At 37.7% G+C, this 14511-nt stretch overlaps 1 protein-coding gene across 1 annotated transcript in view; it reads left to right on the forward strand.

Moving 5' to 3' along the window:
• LOC111145380 (protein phosphatase 1 regulatory inhibitor subunit 1C) overlaps positions 1-14511 on the forward strand; it is a 115723-nt gene that overhangs the window by 58700 nt on the left and 42512 nt on the right. The window contains exon 4 of the mRNA XM_022500252.1: positions 2041-2101. Coding sequence (XP_022355960.1) covers positions 2041-2101 — 61 coding nt within the window. The remainder of the gene's footprint in view (positions 1-2040; positions 2102-14511) is intronic.

Consider the following 14511-nt stretch of genomic DNA (forward strand, 5'->3'; position numbering starts at 1 on the left):
AATCAATTAGAAACATAATTAGGCAGGCTTAATGTTTTATAAAATATGTCAGTACAACTGATATAGAAAGTACTTTGCTTTTCCTGACTGAAGAAATAGTAAAATGGGGTTGTTAATTCTCTGCCTCTGTGCTACTTTCGTTCTCGACCTATGAAATGCCAACCCCTGAAAAAACTTGTCAAATAAACCTTTGCTTTTAGTGACAAGATAATGGTATTGATATTTTTAATTTAGTGACTAGTTGTTTATGACCAACTACAGGCTAAGGCCTGCCAATGTTGGAGTCCTAGAGCAAGAAAATAGGGAGCAGGCACCTCTTAAAGTGTCTTCTGGTATGTGAAGCCAAGAGAAGACCTTGAGGCTAGAGGTTAACATACACATGGGGGAGTTCAGATAGTAGATAGGAACCAGGGGAAGCTTGCAGAGCTGATAATATAAAATATATTGGATACAAGGAAGTGAGTAAATTATGCTAAAAAATAGAACAAATATTGACCAGTCTGCAGACATATGAGTCAATTCCATGGCTGTATTAGTTAGGCATAGAGCAATACCCGGAAGAAAATGTAGAAAGAACAAAATACCAAATAGTATCTCTTGAGATTTTCTAAAAATTTAATGAGATTGTGTATGTGAAAATGCCTTGACAACTGAACTCTTACATACATATAAAGCAGATTTTATTACTTGATAAGTTTTACTACGTGGTACTAAACAAACTTTTCTATAGGATTAATTTTCTACTTGATCTTTGAGTGTGTATAGGGAAATAAACATGTGAGAAATCCAAAAAGTTATTGCTTTTTAAAATCAACCAGATGAGACCGAATACAGTAAAGGGATGCCAGCAATATCAATCATCCACACGCTGAACATTAACATAGAGTCACTCTGTCTATACCTGTGCATAATGAACTGGTGGTACTGAAACATTCTGTTTTGGAGAAATTTGTTTGTACTATTTGTTTGGCTGATATAGATTTAACAACTATTGGTTGAATTTTTTTTTTTACTTTTTAATATATTGTTTTTGCATCAAGCAAGTGTATCCTGATGATACTTTCAAGGGCAAATAACCTTTAGTGTGTATAAGGGAAGATACCTCAAATTCTATGTACTGTCAATGAAACAGTTTCTAGTTTTGCCTAGAATAATTGCCCAAAAAAGTCTTGTAAATATTTATTTCTAACCTTTTCAAAGCAAAAATGATCCAGACATGAAAGCTCATTGATTAAGACCACTGCCTTTGCCACATTGAAATATAAATCAATACACTAAGAAAAAGGAATCTTTGACATAATCTGATTGGGATGTAGACCACATATATGTATTTTATCATAATAAATAATATTATTTATATATTCATATATATATGATTAGTTTGTGGTTTTAACCACGACATGTGTTTTTTGTTCCAATTTTTGTAATTTTTATTGCAAAAATTCTCTCATCAATCATTCAACTCTGATCTAGTGTATGTAGGTGAAAGTATTACACACCAGTTTTGTTAGGAAAAGACTTATTTATCTGTTGAAAATAGAAGAGAATATTATCTCAACATTGTAATTCCAAGTAAATGTAGATGTTAACTTGAACGTATCAATTCCAGAAGTTTATAATTGATATTACATACCAAAGCCCTCATTATCTAACCAGAACCACTCAAAACTCCTATGAGCAGGTATAGTTATCCCATGGACATAGCTTTTGGAGTATACATTGTTCTGGAGTTGTGTTTTTTTTTCCTCAAAAGAGATTGGTGTCTCTTCTTTTCTTTCTTTTAAAAATAAATGAATGATACTAGGTGACAAAAAAGAGTAATTTCAAGACTGCGATGAAGAGTTTTATGATAAAAATCGCTTTATATATCTCTTAAAACTGTGCTGTCAGCGAACATGTCTGTAATTTCTCATTGATTTGAGTTATATATCATAATAGGGGGAATCAGAAAGCTCTTTGAAATATGGCACAATGTTTATTTCCCTCACAGGGCTAATTTTTATTCAAATAATGCTTTTCCTCTTTTCTCTTTGTCCACAGTCACAAAATGCATCCCCAAAGCAAAGGAAGCAGAGCGTGTACACACCACCGGCCATGAAAGGTACTGTTCAGGTACTGTTTCGGGTTGCTGTGAGTGTTGAATTTATGGCTGGCAGTCTGCCTGTTTTCTTGACCAAATGCTTGATCATAATCTGGATCTAGTCTCAGCTCTATAACTTAATAATGAGACTTTCAGTAAGATATTTTATCCACCTATAACTTAAGTTTCATCAAGACTAAAATGGGTAGCTAAAGAAGGAATAAGAGATGTCTCAGAATTTCAGTCTGGAGATTTTCATTTTCCAAGATAATGACAAAGATTTTTCTTTTACCCTTCCTCACATATTTTCTTGAAGGGATCTTTGCAGAATCCCTAATTATTCTTGTCCATGGTGCCAGACCATTGTTATTTTTTTTTTTCTTAGCTTATTTCTTAGTGAAGAAGAATAACTTGAATTTGGGGCAAATTTAATGTAAAGTGTTGCCTCCTTGCCTTGTGTCAAGAGTAGCTCTAAGAAACCCAATCAGCCAGCTACTAGCTGTTTATGTAACAGCTATTCAAATAACAACTAAAAATGCCAGCTCAGATCTTGGCACTTTCCCAGATTTCTCCCCCAAAACTGGAACTGCTAAAAGAATATCTAAGTATGTTAGAACTTTGACTGACACCAGATCCAGGGAAAGCCTCTTTTCTTTCTCACACAAAAATGTTCCTGACATGAGGCAGAGTGTGCTCGGTCCAGCAGCTCCTGTTCCAGTCTGTCACTTGGGCCGTTGGCCCGGTGGCTCATCAAGCTCAGTTTCAACCACAGGAGAGGCCAGATGAGCAGTTTCTTCTGGAGTCTGGAGAGATGTCTACATTGGGAGTGAAATTTTCCACTCTGTGTTCTTTCTAGATGTGAGGCTTTTTCCAGGGAGGTAGAATATAAATGGACACATTAATAACTGCTTTCAATAAACTTTCTTCCTGTGCAGCTATAAAATACCATGTTTGTTTGTTTGTAAGACCGCAGTAAATAACACGGTTATCAGTATTGCACTTTGTTCTGGGGTAATTATTGAGAGTATCAGGTTTCCCTCTCCAAAGATAAATATCATTATTTGAAGATATATTTCCTATTGCAAGCCATCTTGTATTTTTAAGACACACCAGTTTTGGCATGAATGGAAAACAGTAAAAGATATATGTTCACTATTTAATGATTTCCTCTGTTCTATTTTAGGATGGCTTAACTAAATAAAGTAATACTGTTCTCCTGTCCTCAGAGAATAATAATATTATTTTTAAAGGAAATTCTTAAAATGAAAGCCCCAAGGGCTTTCATTATATTTAGCTCTCAAATATCATAAGAATGTGGGATCCTAACATTTAGGGAAGTTAGTCATATTGCATATTTTCACATGTGACCTTACTTTACTACTGTCTGTCCCTCCAAGATGGCCATTCAGTGACAGTCATTTTGGTCATGAGTTAAAGGCTTGGGAAAGCACAGTAATTCTTTCAAGAGGCTACCAGGGTGTTATTATAAGCCACTTAGGCCCTCATTTATAACCAGTAAATACCTGGATAAATCTCCTGCTTCTAATTTAAAAAAAAAAAAAAAAAAAAAAGTGGGGAGAGAAAGAGAAAGCCAAATCCGCATGTTTTATTCAGTCTACCTGTCCCCAAGAGCTAGAAATGAATATTTCAAGACAAGATTAAGCTATGGTAACATATGGTGCATTGTGAGCACATTAAGAAGCTTCAATCATAAGAAAGATGAATTAGCATAGGAAATGTTATTGAGATGCTAAATACAATAATACAATTGCTCTGAAATGTGTAATTCTTCAAATTGCAGTGGAACATCATTATACATTATTGAGCATAAAAAAAAAAGTTTGCTGGGAGAGCAAAGCCTCAGCAGATGTGATTAATAGTTCTAAAAAAATTACCCAGCAAATAACTGGTTAGTAGAACAAAACAAAATATAACAAAACAAACAAAACAAAAACAAACTGGCCAAATTCCTTCTTTCTCCCTTCGTTTGCTCAATTGTGAGGAATTACCAGGTACAGAGACCAAAGTGGCAGGAAGGGAGAGATGCTACATACCACCTATTTCTATTTCAATTAATGCATGGACAGATTAGTCTCCTATCTCCTAAGTGCATTTAATTTTTCTCTTTCAGCAGCAGTGGTACTTATGTCTCCACCAGGTTTCAGGAAACAGAGACATGTCCAGGTCTACTTATCCAAATGCTTCTGTTTTTCTAGTTTTAATTTTTCCCATTCCCCTCCCCTCTGGTCAAAGAAGAAAATATGATTTGGTAAATTAATTTCCATCCAGAATGGTGCATCATTTGGGCTGAGTTCTTAAGAAAGATTATTTCAAGGACCACTGGAATCATTGGGTGGTTGCCTTTTAGGGCCTGGTACTTGGATCAATTAGTTTGTGGCCAAGGTGGCAGCACCATCTGATACAAATATGGCAATGTAAAAAGAAGAATCTTTATATGGCTCTCTTCCTTCAGAGGTGTTTCATTGTTTGTCCAGCACATTTATTCTTTTTTTTTTTTTTAAGATTTTATTTATTTATTTGACAGAGAGAGATCACAAGTAGACAGAGAGGCAGGTAGAGAGAGGGAGGGAAGCAGGCTCCCCGCCAAGCAGAGAGCCCGATGTGGGACTCGATCCCAGGACCCTGAGATCATGACCTGAGCCGAAGGCAGCGGCTTAACCCACTGAGCCACCCAGGCGCCCCCAGCACATTTATTCTTAGAATGTAATAACAGATTTAGTACTTGGTCTGGCTGTCTTTCTATTCGTAACATTATAGGTTTTCAATGTGTTCAAGGAGCTTAAATGTTAACTAGTCAAGTGATGACTGAATTTTTTCCACTGCATCTAAACTCAGGGTATTGTGCTGGCTATGTCCTCTTGAGGATTCCAGTATATTAGGCCTAAGGTAGAGACAGATAATCAAAAGTTCCAAGTGATTCTGCTGCAGCAAGTCCAAAGATTGACCAGACTCAAATATCCAATCACCTACCTAACATGTCTCATGGAGATCAAAGAGATAATGAGATCAAAATTAATATGTTCACGACTGACTTTTGAATCTTCTCCGCATCAAATCAGTCTGTCTTGCACTGTTTCCCTTCTCAGCAAGTGGAATAGCCATCTGCCTAGCTGAATATTGCCGAGTTCTGAGAGCTTCCAGGGATCCTCCCTCTCCTTCACTCTCTTCAATGTAGAAAACTAGCTCTTATAGGTTTCCCCCATTGGTATCTCTTATCTCTCCCATCCTCTCTCATCTCTCCCATCCTCTGTCTTCTCTTATCTCTGATATCACCACCATATTTCAAATCACAATCCTCTCTTTGCCAGGATATACAGGCATAACTCGAAGGTATTCTAAACCACTGCAATAAAGCAAATCAAATGAATTTTTGTATTCTCCAGTGCATATAAAATCTATGCTTACACTATAATGTAGTCTATTAAGTGCACAATAGAATTATGTCTAAACAAATAATGTATAGGCCTTCATTTGAAAATGCTTTATTGCTAAAAATTACTAACCATTGTCTCAGTTTTCAGCAAGCCATAATCTTTTTCTGATGGAGGATCTTACCTCCATATTGATGGCTGCTAACTGATCAGGGTGGTGGTTACCAAAGGCTGGGGTGGCTGTGGCAATTGTTGTTGTTGTTGTTGTTGTTTTTTTAAAGATTTTTATTTATTTATTTTAGAGAGAGAACATGCAAGTGAGTGTGAGCAGGGAGACTGAGAGGGAGACACAGAGGGAGAGGGAGAGAGAAAATTTTTAACAAGCTCCCTCCTAAGCATGGAGCCCATCTCAGGGGCTTGATCTCACAACCCCGAGATCATGACCTGAGCCAAAATCAAGAATCAGCCAGCTGAGGTACCCAGGCTCCCTTGTGGCAACTTTTTTTAAAAAAATTTTTTAAAGATTTTATTTATTTATTTGACAGACAGAGATCACAAGTAGGCAGAGAGAGAGGGAGAAGCAGGCTTCTTGTGGAGCAGAGAGCCCATTGTGGGGCTTGATCCCAGGACCCTGGGATCAGACCTGAAGCCGAAGGCAGAGGCTTTAACCCACTGAGCCACCCAGGTGCCCTGGCAACTTCTATAAATAAGACAACAATGAAGTTTGCCTCATCAGTGGACTCTTCCTTTCACAAATGATTTCTCTGTAGTATGCATTGCTGTTTGAAAGCTTTTTACCCACAACAGAACTTCCTTCAAACTTGAAGTCAATTCTTTCAAACCCTGCCACTGTTTTATCAACTAAGGTTAATGTAATATTATAAATCCTTTGTTGTCATTTCAACACTCTTTATGGAATTTTCATCAGGAATCGATTCCATCTCAAGAAACTACTTTCTTTGCTCATCCATAAGAAGCAACTCCTCATTTGTTAAGGTTTTATCATGAGATTACAGCAAGTCAATCATATCTTCAGGTTCCACTTCTAATTAGTTCTCTTGCTGTTTCTGCCACATCTGTAGTTACTTCCTCCACTGAAGTCTTGAACCCCTCAAAGTCATCCATGAGGATTGGAATCAACTTCTTCCAAACTCCTGTTAATGTTGATATTTTGACCTCTTCCCGTGAATCATGAATGTTCTCAGTAGACCTAGAATAATGGATCCTTTCCAGAAAGTTTTGATTTGCTTTCCTCATATCTATCAGAGGAATCATTATTTATGGGAGCTATAGCTTTATTAAATGTATTTCTTAATTAATAAGACACAAAATTCAAAATTACTCCTTGACCCATGAGCTACAGAATGGATATTGTGTTTACAGGCATGAAAACATTAATCTTGTACATCTCTATCAGAAATCTTGGGTGAGCAAGTACATTGTCATGGAGCAATAAACTTTTATTTTTTTTTATTTTTTTTTTTTTAAAGATTTTATTTATTTATTTGACAGACAGAGATCACAGGCAGGCAGAGAGGCAGGCAGAGAGAGGAAGGGAAGCAGGCTCCCTGCTGAGCAGAGAGCCTGATGTGGGGCTCGATCCCAGGACCCTGGGATCATGACCTGAGCCGAAGGCAGAGGCTTTAACCCGCTGAGCCACCCAGGCGCCCCGGAGCAATAAACTTTTAAAAGGAATCTTTTTTGTCTCAGCAACAGTTTTCTACAGTGGGCTTTAAAATATTAAGTAAACCATTTTGTAAACTGATGTGCTATCATTCATGCTTTGTTTTTCCATTTATAAAGCACAGGCAGAATAGATTTAGCAAAGTTCTTAAGAGCCCTAGGATTTTCAGAATGGTAAATGAGCATTGGCTTCAACTTAAAGTCACCAGCTGCATTAACCCCTAACAAGAGATTCAGGCTGTTTTTTGAAGCTTTGAAGCCAGGCATTGACTTTTGCTTTCTAGCTATGAAAGTTCTAGAGGGCATCTTCTTCCAACAGAAGGCTGTTTCATCTACACTGGAAATCTGCTGTTTAGTGTAGCCACCTTCATGAATGATCATAGCTGGATCCTTCTGGAGAATTTGCTGCAGCTTCTACATCAGCACTTGCTGCTTCCTCTTGCACTTTTATGTTATAGAGTCGGCTTCTTTCCTTAAACTTCATGGACAAGAGTTGCTTGGGTGTCTCAGTCTGTTAAGCATCCAACTCTTGATTTCAGCTCTGGTCATGATCTCAGGGTCATGTGATGGAGTCCCACACTGGACGCCATGCTGGGCATGGAGTCTGCTTAAGATTGTCTCTCCCCTCCCTCTACCCCTCCCCCACCCCCACTCATGTGTTCTCTTAAAAACAAAACAAAACAAAACAAAACAAAACAACCTTGAATCAACCTCTGCTAGCCTCAGACTTCTTTTTGGTAGCTTGCATCTCTCTCACCCTTCATAGAACTGAAGAGAATTAAGGCCTTGCTCTAGATTAGGCTTTGGTTTAGGGAGTATTGAGGCTGGTTTGATCTTCTATCCAAACCACCCAAACTTTCTCCATATCAGCAATTAGAATGTCATATGTGCGTGTGCACTGGAGTACCACTTTTAATTTCCTTTAAGAACTTTTTTTGCGTGCACGGTTTTGCTAAGTAGGCACAAGAGGCCTAGCTTTTGACCTATCTTGGCTTTTTTTTTTTTTTAAAGATTTTATTTATTTATTTGACAGATGGAGATCACAAGTAGGCAGAGGGGCAGGCAGAGAGAGGGGGAAGTAGGCTCCCTGCTGAGCAGAGAGCCCAATGCGGGGCTCGATCCCAGGACCTTGGGATCATGACCTGAGCCAAAGGCAGAGGCTAAACCCACTGAGCCACCTAGGCGCCCCCCTATCTTGGCTTTTGACATGTCTTCCTCACTAAGCTTAATCATGTCTAGCTTTTGATTTAATGTGAGAAATTTGCAGTTCTTCCTTTCACTTGAACACTTAGAAGCCATTGTATGATTATGAATTGGCCTCATTTCAATATTGTTGTGGCTCAAGGAATAGGGAGGCCCAAGGAGAAGGAGGGAGGAGGAAGGTAATAACTATTCAGTACAGTAGTCAGAACACACATCTTTCAATTAAGTTTACCATCATACTTGGGCACAGTTCCTGGAATTCCAAAACAATTACAGTAGTAACATTAAAGATCCCTAATCAGAGATCACCATAATATAAAATAACAATGAAAAGTGTGAAATATTGTAATAATTACCAAAATGTGATACGAAGACACAAAGTGTGCAAATGCTATTAAAAAAATTGTACCAGTGGACTTGCTTAATACAGAGTTGCCACAAAACTTCAATTTCTAAAAAACTCAGTATCTGTGGTGTGCAATAAAGAGAAGTACAATAAATCAAGCTATGTTGGTTGCTCCACACCTAGTCTTTCTCTTCTTGCTTCCCAGGAGTTTTCCATACTACAGTATATTAAAAAAAAGTACTGTGAACTTTTATATGCTATTTCCTTGGTTAAAACTCTTTACTAGCTCTCCATTGCCATTAGATAAAATCCCTATTCCAGATCAAAGTTTTCAAAGCTTACTGGCCCATGGCTCCAATCTGCCTCTTCTCTCCCGCACTGGATCCTAGACATGCTGGTATTCTGCCAGCTTCTGAATGCACCAGCCTCTTTGCTGGTTCAGGAGATTCACACATTCTTCCCTTCACCTAGAATGTTCTTCCCTGCCTCCTCCATGTCCTCATTCTTCATTGGCTAACTCCTACTTATCATTCAAGCCCTGTCCTTAAAGATCAGTTTCTGAAAGGAGCTTCCGCTAACCCTCCCATCTAAATTCTCTATAGCTATAAAGTCTCCATTGATAGTTACCATCTCTAAATTTCTTTCATAGCAAGTAAATATGATGTCCAGCTATTTACTAATGTCTTTCTCTTCAGCTAGACTGCAAGTGATACATGTGGCAACAGTGACAGTGTCTATTTTATTTACTACCATATCTGCAGGGCTTCATATAATGTTTGGGAAATAAGCATTATAAATATATTTTTGAATGATTTTTAAAAAATACACCCAATGCACAAGTGTTGGTGAATGAGTCATTTCCTAGTGATATTTACCTTCTCTCTGGTCTATTAGACCTTTTTTCTGTTGAGGGCCCTAGAAATTTGTATTTGTGTATTGTTTTCATGTCTTGTTGCTGTTTGTGGCAAATTTTAAAATGGCAACTATCTAAATATTTCAGGATATCTATTGTGTCCTCACCTCACCCTTAATTTACTACTTCTTCTTTCAAGGTTAAAATATCTCAATTTCAGTTATGCCTGCCATTCCTTTTTTTTTTTTTTTTTACATTCTTTCTTGATACCCCAATAAGCTCCACTTTGCCTATATCATTCTAGAAGTACATCATTCAGTAACAACCTTATATTTAAGTGTGGTTTGATGGGAATAGAACAGAGACTTCAATTATGCCTAGCACCTTCTTCCCAGATTATTTAATTCTAATAATGCAACCTAAAATCTTATTAACTTTTTCTGGCAGCCATATTCATTGATGAAAAATAGTGAACTTAGTGTAAATTCAAAACTTCCAAGACTTTTTTATGTGTTGCTTTTAAGCCCTCTTACTCACCATACATTTCCCATTTTAGCATTATGTCTTTTTTAACCAAAAAGCAAGACAGTGCTGTCATCCCAATTGAATTTCCTCTTGTTAGAATCAGTCTGCCACAAGAACATGTCATATTTTGTATTGTGATTCTATCATCCATTTCTTATCTCAATCATGTGTCATTCACAGATAAGATAAACTTATCTTTGGTACTTTTATCCACATTTGTAATAAACATATCAAACAGAACAGGGCAAAGAGAGGGCCTTGTAGCACACATACCTCTCTGTAGTTGACATCAATCCCCCTGAAAGCTGCCGTTCAACCAATTATCAAAGAGACTTATATATCAGGACCCCATCCCATAAAACCAGAGGATATTATGAACACTATTGTTACATACATCATCGTGTTTCAGATATTTTGTGCTGACTACTTTTTTCATCTATGCAGATGAGTCATAAATTTATAATGTATAGGATGCATAAAAATGACAGAAGTTGAAGTCTGCATAGAAAACAGAGTTCCATTACCCTTTGTAACATAGTGCTTTATAATTATGTAAGTAGAGTGTTCTGAGGATTATCAGAAAAATGACAGCTGATTACTGAATAGCCGTGTGCACTTTTTTGGTGTTCATATGGTGGTCAGCCTTGTCATTTATAGCACAGCCAATTAGATTACTGTTGGATAGCTTGAATCATGTTTTCAGAAAAGCAAAGTAGGTTTGAATCTTGGGACAGGAAATAGCTGACTCATTTCCATCCTCATTTTGTGCATGTGCCTGTTTTACTGGAAAGCAAATGCCCTCAACTGAAGAGAGCAAAGCAAGTGCTATCGATTTAAAAAGGAAATTTGAACATGAAGCGAAGCAGCTGACTGAAAATGGCATTGTATAGCTGGCTCTATTAGTATTACATTACCATTTTTAATGCATAGTAAGTCAGATGCTATGTGTACTTCTGAAAGGTTCTTCCTCTCATTCTTTGTAATTTCTTTAAAAGAAAGTTTTAGTTGGGGCACCTGGGTGGCTCAGTGGGTTAAGCCTCTGCCTTCGGCTCAGGTCGTGATCCCGGGGTCCTGGGATGGAGCCCAGCATCGGGCTCTCTGCTCAGCAGGGAGCCTGCTTCCCCCTCCCCCTCTGCCTGCCTCTCTGCCTACTTGTGATCTCTGTCAATTAAATAAATAAAATCTTAAAAGAAAGAAAGAAAGAAAGTTTTAGTTACTTCAGTGTCCAGAGATTGTTCTTCTGGTATTCAAAGAGGTCTTTGAAAGCTTGCAACATTGGAACTCCTACATTCTGTTTTCTTCAAGGATGGTTGTGATCTCACTATTTCATCTTAACTCAGCCTCTTTTCGTACTTTAGCAATAAATGCAAATAAGGAACAACCTAGGCTGGGAAACCATAAAAAGGCTAACTAGGTGTTTAGAGGGGGGGTAGTGGCAAGGATGTGACCTATGATAATAACTGAAGGAGGATCTTCAAATCAGGGAAAGCCATTGGTCATAATAATTTTACCAGACCCAACATGAAGGGACATGGATTTTGGGGGGCAGGCGATCAGTGTTCAAACCTCAGCGCCACCGTTTATTAACTGTTCAGCTTCGGCAAGTTGATGAGTTTAACCTCTCTTTTCTCATCGGTAAAATGTTGATGATACCTACCCCACAGGGTTGCTGTAGAGGCATAGGGAAACAATATGTGAAAAGAGAAGGTTTAGAATAGGCATGGAGTAGGCAGGAACTACTTTGAGTACTTCTTTGAACCCTGGATGAAGAGTCAGGTGTGCTCCTTTTCCATTTCCACTGAGCCTGAGTGAAGGGAGGAAGGAACCCAAGAGAGGGATGGAAGGGGGACAGAAGGACTTGGGGGAGAATGAAATACCTGCCAGGGTTTTGCTCTTATCCTGATAGGAATTGAAAAGTCAGAGGTGCCCAATCCTATAAGGTGCCAACCTACCTAAGGGTGCCCATCAGATAAGCATGGGGATCACCCAGCCTTGAGGCATCTGCTCCCCTCTCCTTTGTACCTGACTCAGGTAGATTTGTGCAGCTAGTCTTTGACCTTTCAGTTCCTTTTCAACAAAACGCACCTGGCTTTTCCTTCACTTCACCTCAAACACTGTGTCCCTTATTTCCTGGCTAACAGCCCTCTCAGAAGTATTTATATTTAATTTATAAATCTTGTATTTCAAAAAAGCAGAACAAAGTGATGGTGAGTGGTGAATTAAAGGATTGCTAAAGATTATCCAATATATATGTCTAGTTGGAAGGATGAGCAGGAATCACATCATATAAATTCAACCTGTAATTAGCCAACCAAGGTAGATTAACAATGATTATATTGAATTATAACCAATTAATTCCTCCTGATTTCAAGCCTCTTATAATTCTGACTGAAAAAATACTCTGAAGGGCTGGACTGGTCTGTTCTTATCACACCCTGCATAGTCAAATTGAAAGCAGGGAGAGAATTTGCAAGATCTTTTAATTTCTCATTAGGCAATTTCTACCATACTACATTCTTTTTTTAAACATTTCTGTCCTTCTGTGGGTGTTTTCCAGGTATTCATCATATTTGCCTCTCTAAACCTCGACTTTGTTTGTGCTGGCTTAATTTATTTATTGTGTAGGGTAGGGTTTATTTATGCAACTCAAGAAACATTTTAACAGATTTCTAGATAACAAGGAATATTCTAAAGCTACACAAGTCTTGCTTATTTCTTAAAAAAAAAAAAAAAAAAGAGTATGCTTCTATTTCCAGATCCACTTTCTTCACTTCTTTTTAATTTCTTCCACTAAGTATTTTTTTCATCTTTGCTCATATCCTTAAGTGCAGAGGGTGATGTTAGGGTGTAGAACTGATCTGAGAGCGTCCCTTTCTTGAAAGCCACTATGATGTCTTTTTTTCTGAGTTCAACATTGAGAGAGAATGAAGCGGAAGAAGAACATGCCAGCAAGTATGAGTGGACTTCGCATTGACAATAATCATTGTCAATGATTATTAGGTTGAGAGGTCCAAAGGACCTTGAGATGCATTAAATTGCAACTTTAATATTTAGGACAAGAAACTTAATCTCATGAGATGTTACTTATACTTTGAAAAGGAGGCCACTATTTGTCAATATGGTTCTGCTCAGTGTTTATATATATTTACCTATTTTTAAATTAATCTTTTAAATTTACATTGCTGTATAAATAATATGCAACTTTAAAAATTGCCTCCTATCTTAGAAGCAGGGAAGGAGATAAACTTTTGCATTTGGTTGGAACAGATGAATTAAGATACAGTGTAAAGATCATTTCCAAATATGTAAATGGTAAAATTCAGTTGTATAAGCACTAATCATATACTTCCACAAATCATGTAAGAGCTTCCACAGTGTATCAAATACCACAATGAAGTGTCATGTTTATAGAGATGAAAGGCAAAGTCTCTGACCAATGGGAGACCAGTCAAAAAGAAGCAACACATAAGTAGACAGGTAGAGCACATCCAAGTGAATCCTTGAATAGGGATTTGACAGAATCATCAAAGGATCTGAGAAGACTCACTAGGCCTGGGGGACAGCAGAGTGGAGCCACTTTTATATCACAGAAGGAACAGTTATCTTTACACATGTGCCTGGAGAGTAAAACGGATCAGGTATGGAAGAGTAGAATACATAGCTCACCATTTTCATTCCTCCTGTTCATGTGAACTTGAAAAGCACTTAGGATGACAGCTTAATGGAGAGAGTAAAATCCTGCATGGGACCTCTGCTGCAATACAAAAATTTTTTTTTTTTAAGATTTTATTTATTTATTTGTCAGAGAGAGAGGAGCGAGAGTGAGCACAGGCAGACAGAGTGGCAGGCAGAGGCAGAGGGAGAAGCAGGCTCCCTGCCAAGCAAGGAGCCCGATGTGGGACTCGATCCCAGGACGCTGGGATCATGACCTGAGCCGAAGGCAGCTGCTTAACCAACTGAGCCACCCAGGCGTCCCTGCAATACAAAATTTAAAGAGGTCCCACTAATGGACTATCCAGACAAAACTTTCCAAAGCATTTGGAAGTCCTTGTGCATTTGATTCCATTTTAAAAGTTCTGTTTCATATCTGTGTCTTTCCTCTTAATAATGTTACTTTTAAAACAGTAATTTCCAGCTCAAATTATACTTAAAAAAATAAACTTCATATTATTGAACAGTTTTAGATTTTCAGAAAAATTATGATGATAATACAGAGATCCCATGGACCCAGTGTCCAGTTTGCCCTACTGTTCATACCATTTATTAGTACAGTACATTTTTATAATTAATAAACTGATATTAATGCATTATTATTAACTAAAGTCCATTATTTTATTCACTATTGTTCAGTTTTTACCTAATGTCCTTTTTCTGTGCTAGGAACCCATCCAGGACACCACATTACATTTAGTTATCAAGTCTCCTTCGG

Source organism: Enhydra lutris, unplaced genomic scaffold (genome assembly GCF_002288905.1).
Source record: "Enhydra lutris kenyoni isolate GAN:26980312 unplaced genomic scaffold, ASM228890v2 scaffoldscaffold1, whole genome shotgun sequence".
Lineage (NCBI taxonomy): Eukaryota > Metazoa > Chordata > Mammalia > Carnivora > Mustelidae > Enhydra > Enhydra lutris.